This window comes from Heterodontus francisci, chromosome 30, assembly GCF_036365525.1.
Source record: "Heterodontus francisci isolate sHetFra1 chromosome 30, sHetFra1.hap1, whole genome shotgun sequence".
Lineage (NCBI taxonomy): Eukaryota > Metazoa > Chordata > Chondrichthyes > Heterodontiformes > Heterodontidae > Heterodontus > Heterodontus francisci.
In genome coordinates, this window is record NC_090400.1 from 48,899,252 (window position 1) to 48,911,776 (window position 12,525).

Sequence of the window (12,525 nt, forward strand, 5' to 3'; positions counted from 1 at the left end):
AGGAGGGGTTTTACACTAGGGCCTTGGGGTATACTGAAGGTAGACATGCAGTGGTGGGAGAGCCCATCGGTGTAGATTTCTTGTTGCATCAAAGTAGGGCAAGTGTGGAGCCACATTAAAGCAAAGAGGGGTAATGTCAATCAAAATCAGAGGACATGGTTTGTGACTTTGCTCATGGTGGGCATGGCACCGTGGGCAGAAACCAAACGAAAAAAATTCAAACAGAGCTGTGGGAGCAGAGTTTTACATGGAGAAGTTGGAGATGGAATGCTTATCTGAAAGGACAGAGGAATCAAGAGTGTTGAGAGTAGTTTTTAAAGGGAAGAGGCGGCATTGTCAGAGCAGAGGGAACATTTCCAACGTGAGCAAATAATGGGGCAAGGAAAGGTAACTGATTGATCAGGAGTTGGGTGTGGAGTAGGTCGAGAGAGAAAGAGGCAGGTCTCACAGAAGTGATGAACTTGGATATGGTGGAAGAAAAATAGTGATAGAGGTTGAAGCTGGAGGGATTGAAGGGCTAGAGGGTTAGATAGAAACCGAAGGGAGCAGAAGGCAGCCAAAGCAACAAAGAATCTAAGGAGGTGAAAAAGTCTCAGCTTTTTGTTCCAAAAAACTCAAGCAATAAACCAGAACTGGTACAGCACAGAAGGCAGCCCATCATGTCCATACCAGCTCTCCAAATAAGCAATTCACCTAATGCCATTTCCCCGTAACGCTGCATTCTTCCTTTTCAGAGAACAGTTTCAATCCCTTTTGAATGCCTTGACTGAACCTGCCTCCACCACACTCTCAAGCAGTGCATTATCCACTCATTGCATGAAAATCTTTTCCCTCATGTCGCTTTTGCTTCTTTTACCAATTACTTTAAGTCTGTGTCCTCTTGCTCTCGATTCTTTCACGACCGTGAACATTTTCTCCCTATCTATTCTGTCCAGACCACTCATGATTTTGAATACCTCTATCAAATCTCCTCCCAGGCTTTTCTTCTCCAAGGAAAAGAGTCCAACTTCTCCAATCTAACTTCATAACTGAAGTTTCTCGTCCCTGGAACCATTGTCATGAATCTTTTCTGTACTGTCTCCTGTGCCTTCACATCTTTCCTAAAGTGCAGCGTCCAGAACTGGACGCAATACTCCAGCTGAGACTGAACTAATGTCCATACAAGTTCAACATAACCTCCTTGCTCTTGTATTCCATTCCCCTAATAAAGCCTAGGATACTGTATGCTTTATTAACCACTCTCAACCTGTCCTGTCACCTTCAATGACTTACGCACATATACCCCCATGTCCTTCTGCTACTGCACTGCCTTTACAGTTGTACCCTTTATCTTATATTGTCTGTGTTTTTTATTCGTTCATGGGATGTGGGCGTCACTGGCTAGGACAGCATTTATTGCCCATCCCTAATTGCCCGAGAGAAGGTGGTGGTGAGCCGCCTTCTTGAACCGCTGCAGTCCATGTGGGGTAGGGTGCACCACAGTGCTGTAAGGAAGGGAGTTCCAGGATTTTGACCCAGCAACAATGAAGGATCAGCGATATAGTTTCAAGTCAGGATGATGTTTGGCTTGGAGGGGAACTTGGGGGTGGTGTGCTCATGCATCTGATGGCCTTGTCCTTCTAGGTGGCAGAGGTCACTGATTTGGAAGATGCTGTCTAAGGAGCCTTGGTGCATTGCTGCAGTGCATCTTGTAGATGGCACACACTGCTGCCACTGTGCGTTGTGGTGGAGGGAGTGAATGTTTGTAGATGGGGTGCCAATCAAGTGGGCTGATTTGTCCTGGATGGTGTTGAGCTTCGAGTGTTGTTGGAGCTGCACCCATCCAGGCAAGCGGACAGTATTCCATCACACTCCTGACTTGTGCCTTGTAGATGGTGGACAGACTTTGGGGAGTCAGGTGGTGAGTTACTCGCCACAGGATTCCTAGCCTCGGACCTGCTCTTGTAGCCACGGTATTTATATGGCTACTCCAGTTCAGTTTCTGGTCAATGGTAACCCCTAGGATGTTAATAGTGAGGGATTCAGCGATTGTAATGCCACTGAATCTCAAGGGCAGGTGGTTAGATTCTCTCTTGTTGGAGATGGTCATTGCCTGGCACTTGTGTGGCGCAAATGTTACTTGCCACATATCAGCCCAAGCCTAGATATTGTCCAGGTCATGCTGCATTTCTACAAGGGCTGCTTCAGTATCTGAGGAGTGGCGAATTGCAAAGAACATTGTGCAATCACCAGTGAACATCCCTACTTCTGACCTTATGATTGAAGAAATGTCATTGATGAAGCAGCTGAAGATGGTTGGGCCTAGGACACTACCTTGAGGAACCCCTGCAGTGATGTACTGGAGCTCAGATGATTGACCTCCAACAGCCACGAACACCTGCCTTTGTGCTAGGTACAACTCCAACCTGTGGAGAGTTTTCTCCCCGATTCCCACTGACTCCAGTTTTGCTCGGACGTCTTGATGCCATACTCGGTCAAATGCTGCCTTGACGTCAAGGCCAGTCACTCTCACCTCTTGAGCTCAGCTCTTTGGTCCATGTTTGAACAAAGACTGCAATGAGGTCTGGAGCGGAGTGGTCCTGGCGGTGTTCTCCCTATCAAAATGAATCACTTCCCATTTTCCCACATTGAACTTCATCTGCCACTTGTCTGCCCATTCCATCAACGTGTCTACATCCCTTTGAAGTTCTACACTATTCTCACAGTTCACAATATTTCCAACAGTGACCACGATTTGCAACAACGCTACAGAATAGCCCATCAAGCGAAGTTACCTGAATGGATTTGTCTATGCTAACTGGTAGCTATCAATTCAACCTCACTGATCAATAATGGGCTTAAGTTTTTTAAGCTTTTGATTCTACTATTTGCACTAACAAATTGCCAAAATACCTTTTCAAAGAATCCAGAATGTTTGCTGCACAAGTTGGCAGCTTATCCCATAAGCCAACTTCTCCGGTGATTGGCTTTCTTCATGGTTTCATTTTGAATTCTGTCACGACCTGAACTTCAGGTTCAGTTACATAAAAACTGTTTTGCATACAGTTCATGTAACAGACTTGTAACAATAATCTTTGCTTTATGATCTCAAATTCGCTTTACTGCTCTCAAATACACTGATGACTAAAACTGTACTTGATATCTTAAACATAGTCTTACCAACATATTGAAGAAATGACTCATCATGGATTTATAAACTATAATTCAGATATTCACCTCAACTTGTGAATAATTGTCTTCGCAGTGAACTCAAAGTTGTCTGATGGCTCCTGGTAAAGACAGCGTGTTACCAAATCATAGACTGAAAAGGAGCCGACCTGAGCCAAGTGGCAGCAAACCTTGTGAAATGGGCCTCTGTTCCTTAAATAGGAAGAGAAAGGTTGGCCAGGGTATTTGATCTTGATTACAATCCAATGACACTAAATTTCATTTTGGAGAGAAGAGAACAGACCTAGGCTTCGCCCTCCACAAAACAGTCCAACTTCCACCATCTACGCTCACATATTAACTAACACTTAGGCAGATTCTAAAGAGTGACCGACACCTATAGAACCATACCCAATTAACAGTCACCAACATATTTAAGAGGTCAAGAGGAAGGAGAAAACCAAGATGAAAATCTCAGAAATCCTTTTCTCTTTTACAATGCATCTGAAGCTTCACAGAGAACAAATTACTAACTTTAAAACCATGTACTATTACATTAGTAGTCTAAAAAAAACTCCATGCTGCACAGCCAATGTATATTATCTCAAGAGCATTCATTTTAAACAATATTAGCGTTTTGTCAGCTTTGTCATACAGTACTATGTTAACGCTAGCATCTAAAATATAAATAAAAAGCCTCTTACTAATTGTGAAACTGTATTAGAAAGGTCTTGTTAGACAAAGTCAATATTTGGCAAAATCAAATTAATTCACCAGTTCTAATGATATAATGTTGATCAATACATCATCGTTCAGTGATTTTAAGGGTAATTGCTTACGGCACTCTCTCATTTTTGGATCTCCTCACATCAGGCACCATCTCCCACAGACAGCAATCTGCTTTCATTCCCCTTCTTTGGAACTACTGTAACAAATCCCTAGGCTTTTGGCTCCAATGAAATAAAAAGGCAGTTTGAAATGAAACAGGTCAAGTGAAAGCTGAAAGATTATGTACTGTTCTCTTTCTTTATAATCAAAGGTATATGGCAATTCAAATATTCTTGAAAATCTTCTTGAAGTAAACTAATTCAGAAATACAATTTAGCATCCGAACACCAACTTGCGAGTAAGTTATTTTTGCTGTGTACAGATGGGCATGACAACAGCTGTGTTGTTTCCAGAAACACTTACCCACAGACTGAAAGTTTAAGTATATTCAAACTCAAGATATCTTGCATCTTTTCCCAAGAAGCCAAAAGAATTTCTTAAATAAATGTTTTTATCTAAACAAACCAATACTAGTTGAGATTGCTATTTTACATTCAAGTGGGCATTAAAAAGCAAATGTTATAAATGGTACAAAGTAAGAGTGGAACATTAACTAGAGCACTATATTGCTGCAGTCCAAGTGTTCTTTGCACAGCTGCAATGCCACCTCGCATCGTTAGTAGTGACAGAATTAAGGCAAAACAGTTTATAAAACTGCTAGTATTTTAGCCATCCAACAAAGTCAGTTTGAAAACTTCAACAGGTATCTTGGAAGGTGCTGGATTACCAATAAATTAGAAACATGAACCCTTACAAAGTGATGATTGTGTTGTATGATATATATCATATGCAGTTTTCTTTCTCCAATCAATATTGGATTCAGCAAATATGGAATAAATTTAATATTCCACATGTAGTGGATAATGTTAAATATTTGTCACATAAATCATAACACAAAATTGTTGGGTGAACAACTATTTGTTGTATTGCCAATGAGGTGCATAACCTACTCCAATTGATTAAAAACTGCTTTTTGTGCTTATTAAAAAAAACCCAAATTAACCAGTAATTCAAATAAGCAATGTGAATTAAAAAAAGGCTTTCTGTGCAAAATATATTTAAACCAAGTCACTTCAAACAGAACAATTTGACATTTGACAAGGAATAGTTTATTACCAATATATGCACATATGTACCAATGCATTTTAAGCTCCCCAACTCATCATTTATTACGCTATGTTAACTTTAATTGCCTCTTGTAAAGCTCACCAACCTTTCTGAACAAGATAGAAAAGACTCAAGTTTTAGAATATCTTGGTCGCACTTCATTTCTTTCAGAATTAGGAAACTGAAGCATGCCACTTTATTTTTAAAAATAAATACACATTAACTAGGTGACAGAACAAGAGGCATAAGTTCAACCAGCAATATAGCTTAAACACACGCTGTAATACATTAAGATTTTTTTTCCTGGAGTACTTACAGTTCATCTCTTTGTCTCTGTGACAACACCATTTTGATTGTGTGAAATCAAGTCTGATTTGTACAGCAGCTGCTGCCTCCTCCACAGGAGATCCAAGTTCCTTGCAAACTCCTAATTTAGTACAAGTACTGCCACACAGTGGCCCTACGCCAACACAAAACACCTTTGCAGAAGCCAAATCCAAGAATCAAAAAAGGGTCCTGGTGACATTCAACAACCAATACTCATTTCACCTGCAAATTAAATTAGAAAGAAATTAATCAGATTCAGAATGTACTATACACAACAATTATTTTCAAAACGCTTATCTGCCCAAGTTATAAACACAGAACCGCAAAAGAAAACCTTTTCTATCGGAGAATGACATTTAACAGCCATCATAAGTTTGTGATGACCTTTAAGTTACAACAGCAAGGATGACGCAGTTTATTTTGGATGCATAAACAATACCAAGTGTTATTCCGCTCTAAGTATTTTCTTTGGTTGGGGCTGGGGCAGGGCAGGGGGCATGAGTCAGCAGCTTAATGGCAGAATTGCAGTATCAGTGAAATTATCTCCAATCATACTAGTTGGGACATGCAGATCCTTTCAATCCAATCTATTTAGGTCTGCAAAACATGATATTGTGTAGGTAATTCATCAGGCAAGAGATAAAGTAATAGGAATGTATAAGCTCGGAGTAAAATAATTCAAGTTCTTCCATCACTTAAAACATACGATGCTTATAAGTGCAAGGTTTCCTTATTGCACATGCAGGAAGCATACCCTATTAATTTCAGGTTTCTGTTCTCACAATAGCTAAACACCAACCTCAGTCTCCACCTCATAACGACCAAAAAAAGGGCACTGGTGTGACATGCACAGGAATATGTCAGTAAGGACAGTGACAAAATACAATTCAATTTTTATTGATATAGCTCTTATTGCATAAAACATTTCAGAGTGCGCCCTGGGAAGAAGGAAAGGTGACCACAGAGTAGGAAGTGAAGGAAACTGGGGGCAGAGATGGATCGAAAGCATGATCAGAGATAGGTATTTAGGGATTCTTACTGGAGTTGGGGAGTGGGCAGCCTGATAAGGCAACTGGTTTTGACAACGAGTTCTAAAAGGGCAGCCAGAGATGCAAGTTGAAAAGCTTATATGACGCATTAGACTGAAAGAGGAAAGGAACGAAATTGGAGGGGACATGACAGGATAAGTTTAGGTACATGTTTAAGTCACCAAGAATTGCCCACGACATCAGCCAAATGAAGACTAAAGAAAACAGAATTCAGCAAGGAAGACTGTGGGTGACATGGGGAGACAAAGTATGCGGTAAGCAATATAGCCAGGTTGTAAGCGGCTATCTGGGGGGACCAAATCCTGTGACATCCAAAGCATAGTAGTTAGGAATATAAGTCACGACAGAGGGGGTAGCAAATGTGGAGGAAAAGGGGGAAGAGACTAGTGAGGAGCTCAGGTTTGGAGGGCAGTTAATATATACCTGAATGTAGGCAGACAACTGTAGACTTACATTAAACCCTAAATTTCTACAGTGACAACACATCTAGGTCCCAAGATTGCGCAAGATGCTCGAGGTGCAAGTAGTAGTAGTAGAGTCCAAAATGAGGTGTCTCAAATGTAAGATTCCAATAAGGAATTCAGGAGAAGCTTCTTCACCCAAAGAGTAGTGACAAAGTGGCATGGTTAAGGCAAATAGCAAAAATGCATTTAAAGGGTAGCGAAATAAATGCACGGGGGAAGAAAGGAATAAAAAGGATATGTTCACAGGGTGAGATAAGATAAATAGATGGGGAAAGGCTTGCATGCAGCATGAACACCAGCATACTGGATTGAATACCTTTCTTCTGTGTTGTAAATTCTATGCAAGTTTTTCCTGAAAACTATCAGACCCTGAATTAGCTTTAAGCATTACTAAGATTTTGTTTAGGAAGAATCTATTCTCCACATCTAAATTTTTAAAATAAAATGAGAGAGAGAAAATAAAATAACTCCGGGAAAAAAAAGTTATTCAATAAAGCTGCAACTGCAGAGCCAATTATCTGATATTGATCCTAGCATGTAATATCCTAATATGAAAGCTTTAGATTTTTTATAGCAACTTGCATTGCCTTTTCCAGCCTCATTTACACAACAGAAGCAAACAACTGAAAAATACCATTTACAAAGCGGCTTACTAACCATATTTGTAATGCCAATTTACTTTTATATGTCTATGTACATGAATACTGATTAATCAGAAAAAAGATCAAAATATATTAATAGATCACATTCAATCTGTCCATGTAATCTCAATTTTCAAATGGAATATCGGGTGACAACATACATTCAAATAAATCGGAAGTAGCAGACAGGTTGCAATAAACTCTGCCAAAAAGGAAAATAAACAAAATAATTCTAGCTTTGGTTATGGTGCTTATAATTATTTTGGAATTCAAGTTAATTGTTGAGCTTTCCAACTCCATGGGAAAACATGACAGAATCTGTGGAGCAAAGTCAAATTTAACTCATTTCATGCATCAGCGCACTGCTGGCATACTAGCGGGTATACAAAAAAGTCAATTCAATTTGCATTTATTTCAGTTTACCTTGAAAGCATGTTTCACTTTAGATGCTGAGAAGCTGGCTGAAGAGTCTAGAACTAGGGATTCAAGTGTCAGGATAAGGACGGAGAGATTTCTTCACAGGTTATGAAACAGTGGAATTCTCTATTCCAGAGGCTGTGGATAGTCATTGAACATATTGCTGTTTGTCATTTTTATAAATGACCTGGATGAGGGTGTAGAAGGGTGGGTTAGTAAATCTGCGGATGACACGAAGGTCGGTGGAGTTGTGGATAGTGCCGAAGGATGTTGTAGGTTACAGAGGGACATAGATAGGCTGCAGAGCTGGGCTGAGAGATGGCAAATGGAGTTTAATGCGGAAAAGTGTGAGGTGATTCACTTTGGAAGGAGTAACAGGAATGCAGAGTACTGGGCTAATGGGAAGATTCTTGGTAGTGTAGATGAACAGAGAGATCTTGGTGTCCAGGTACATAAATCCCTGAAGATTGCTACCCAGGTTAATAGGGCTGTTAAGAAGGCATATGGGGTGTTAGCTTTTATTAGTAGGGGGATCGAGTTTCGGAGCCACGAGGTCATGCTGCAGCTGTACAAAACTCTGGTGAGACCGCACCTGGAGTATTGCGTGCAGTTCTGGTCACCGCATTATAGGAAGGATGTGGAAGCTTTGGAAAGGATGCAGAGGAGATTTACTAGGATGTTGCCTGGTATGGAGGGAAGGTCTTACGAGGAAAGGCTGAGGGACTTGAGGTTGTTTTCATTGGAGAGGAGGAGGAGGAGGAGAGGTGACTTAATAGAGACATACAAGATAATCAGAGGGTTAGATAGGGTGGATAGTGAGAGTCTTTTTCCTCGGATGGTGATGGCAAACACGAGGGGACATAGCTTTAAGTTGAGGGGTGATAGATATAGGACAGATGTCAGAGGTAGTTTCTTTACTCAGAGTAGTAGGGGCATGGAACGCCCTGCCTGCAGCAGTAGTAGACTCGCCAACTTTAAGGGCATTTAAGTGGTCATTGGATAGACATATGGATGAAAATGGAATAGTGTAGGTCAGATGGTTTCACAGGTCGGCGCAACATCGAGGGCCGAAGGGCCTGTACTGCGCTGTAATGTTCTAAAAAGGGTTCCCCTTGTCCTCACTTTCCACCCCATCAGCCTCCATATCCAAAGAATCATTCTCCACCATTTCCGCCACCTCCAGCGTGATGCCACTATCAAACGCATCTTCCCCTCCCTTCCCCTGTCAGCATTCCGAAGGGATCATTCCCTCCACGACACCCTGGTCCACTCCTCCATTTTCCCCACCACCTCGTCCCCTTCCACCTCCTGCGATTGCAGGGGAATACCTGCCCATTTACCTCCTCTCTCCTCACTATCCCAGGCCCCAAACACTCCTTTCAGGTGAGGCTGCGATTTACTTGTACTTCTTTCAATGTAGTATACTGTATTCGCTGCTCACATGATGGTCTCCTCTACATTGGGGAGACCAAACGCATACTGGATGACCGCTTTGAGGAACACCTCCGCTCAGTCCGAAAGCATGACCCTGAGCTTCCAGTTGCTTGCCATTTCAACACTCCCCCCTGCTCTCATGCTCACATCTGTGTCCTGGGATTGCTGCAGTGTTCCATTGAACATCAACGCAAGCTCGAGGAACAGCATCTCATTTACTGATTAGGCACACTACAACCTGCCGGACTGAACATTGAGTTCAATAATTTCAGAGCATGACAGGCCCCCCATTTTACTTTTATTTTTAGTTATTCTTTTCTTTTTTGTATTCTTTTTGTGTTTATTTTATTTTATCTTAGTTTGTTCAGTTTACCTACCCACTGTTTTTTTTTTCATGTTTGTATTTGTGGCTGTTCAATTTTCAGTCCGTTAACAACCTATCTGTGCTAATGCTTTGTCTTTCAACACGCCATTAACATATTGTTTCCCTTTGCTCCATGACCTTTTGGTCGGTTATTCTCTGTGACCTTGTCCTATCTACACCTTTTCCTTTGTTATCTCTTGCCCCACCCCTGCTTTACTTGCTTAATACCTTTCACATTTCTAATATCTGCTAGTTCTGAAGAAGGGTCACTGACCTGAAACGTTAACGCTGCTTCTCTCTCCACAGATGCTGCCAGACCTGCTGAGCATTTCTTGTTTTTATTTCAGACTTCCAGCATCCGCAGTATTTTGCTTTTAGATTAAAGGCCTGCTCAGGTCGGGAAAAAGAACCCAACCGATCCACAGCGGACCTGAGCCCGACCAGGCCAGAGTTCCTCCAATTTCCCCCCGAGCCCGACTCGACCATCCCTTTTTACTTACCTTCCGACTGGGAAGCTCCACGAAGCTGCAGCGCATGCGTGATGACATCATCGTGACATCACTCACTCACTGTGCAGACTCAGTTTCGTCCCGGACTCCCAGCTCAGTTAAGTTTTTTATTTTTTAATACTTACCAGCACAGCCCTTACCCTGTGTGTCCGGCCCAACCAGAGCCCAAAAGCTGGACCCGAAAGAGGAGCCCAACCCAACCCCAACATGTGTTGTTGGGTCCCGTTCAGGTAGCAAGATTTAATCTAGATTTTCAATAAATGATGTCGGAACTGTTACGTGGAACACGTTCCTCCTCTGTAGCGACTATCTGAAATCTCTTCCTTTTGAAAATCAGAGATTAATTCGGTTTGTCCAAATTTCATAGAAAATTTTCCTAAAAATCAAATTTAAACAATTACAAAGATGTATATTTGTTTAATAGAATGATCCAATTCCAAACTAGTCTCATCCATCACGGACTGGCATACAAGATGCGTCAGGGAGACCATGGAGATCCACCAACACCACACCAACCCCAAGACACTGGCGTGCTCAGTGATATCTGGCTACCTGTACTCAAGGAACACATCACCACCTGCCCTGCAACCAACATAACCTGGCAAGAATACTATGCATCAACACACCACGAGATACAGCAGCTGACTAATCAGCAAGAACAATAGCATGTACCGATCTATCACAAAAACAATTAGCTGACCAACACCAGTAACATGTAATGCCCTATCAGCAGTAAGATCCCACCCACATTCTCATGCTCCACCACATATAAACCGACTTCTTCCACCTGTTTCAGTCTTTTCTCCAGACGACCGGCAGAGTACACTGCCCAAAACGTCTAGGCCCACCGGTTCGTCTAAGAATTCGTCTCTTTTAAGGCAACAACTGCTCTTTGCAGTGCAAATTCACATGGTGTAAACTAAATACACTGTCTTACTCAACTTAAGATATACATCGTCGGAAAAAAGCAACGAGTTCACCTACGTGCTTTCGTGAATAGATCCTATCAGCATTGCCTGGTCAGGATACATGGACGCCAGTCCCACAACCGGTGATTGACTCCACATGCTCTTAAGTGGCCTAGAAAGCCACTCAGTTGTGAAACTGCTACAAAACATAAAAATCTAGTGCGGTGGGTCCTAGCAGTAACTTACCATCACCTTCTCAGGGTAACTAAAAATTAGCAATTAACTAAGTATTGCCAGCACTGCCCAGACTCAGAATGCAAAAAGTGAGTTAATTTTGATAACATCTTCAGCAAGTACAGCATATTTGAAAATCTTAATTCCAGTCACTTCTGGTGAACCAATTACATTGCTTAAGCACTGAAATTGGAGAACACTTATACACGCAATAGATCATAGCAGTTTGCAACTCTTCGACAAGTGGCAACAGATGCTAGATCAACTGTTAATTTAAAATCTGAGAATGACAGATTTTATTTTGTTAACCAAAGTTATTAAGGGATATGGGGTAAAGGCAGGAATACGGACTGATCAGCCACAATCTCTCTGAATGACGAAACAGGCTCGAGGGTTTTAATGGCCTACTTCTGTTCCTTTGTTCAGAGTACATGTTCATGGGTACTATCAATGCACTTACTTCGGTCATTACACTTGCCTCATTACTAGTTTAGAAATTTAAATGGCTTGTACCAGAAAAAAGGTTACATTTGAATCAGTTTTTTGCCTAACATTTGCTCCCTCCATTACTGAAGGCCTTAACACCTTGCCAGGGTATGGTTACTGAGGCAACTTCTCAGTTCACCCCAGAAGCCAGTACTTATGCATCAGCCTGAATAATATCAGCAACCAATTTAATCTTAGGGCCACTGAAGTTAAGTCCTGTGGTTACTGAATGTTCATATATGCATTTCCAGCAAGAGCTGCTGCATAGCAACTAGGAGGGAAAAACCTCATTCTCACCAATGTATTTGTTTCAGATGCATCTGTCCATGACAGGATTGGCTGGAGTGACCACTGAACAGTCCTTGGAAATAAAGTCCCAACTCCACACTGAGGACAACCTCCACCGTGTTGTGTGGCACTACTATCTTGCTAAATGGGATATATTCAGATCTAGCAGCTCAAAACTGGGAAACTATGAGGCACTGTGGGCAAACAGCAGCAGAATTGTATTCAACCACAATCTGGAAACCTCATAGCCTGGCAAATCCCTCATTCTACCATCACTATTAAGCCAGGCCACCAATCCAGGTTGAATGACGAGTGTAGAAGA

General features: G+C 41.7%; 1 protein-coding gene across 1 annotated transcript in view; it reads right to left on the bottom strand.

Annotated features, from left to right (window-relative positions):
- LOC137346753 (lissencephaly-1 homolog) overlaps positions 1 to 12,525 on the bottom strand; it is a 119,882-nt gene that overhangs the window by 75,415 nt on the left and 31,942 nt on the right. Inside the window, exon 2 of the mRNA XM_068010534.1 lies at positions 5,399 to 5,631. Within this exon, the coding sequence (XP_067866635.1) occupies positions 5,399 to 5,430 (32 nt within the window). The 5' untranslated portion in view covers positions 5,431 to 5,631. The remainder of the gene's footprint in view (positions 1 to 5,398; positions 5,632 to 12,525) is intronic.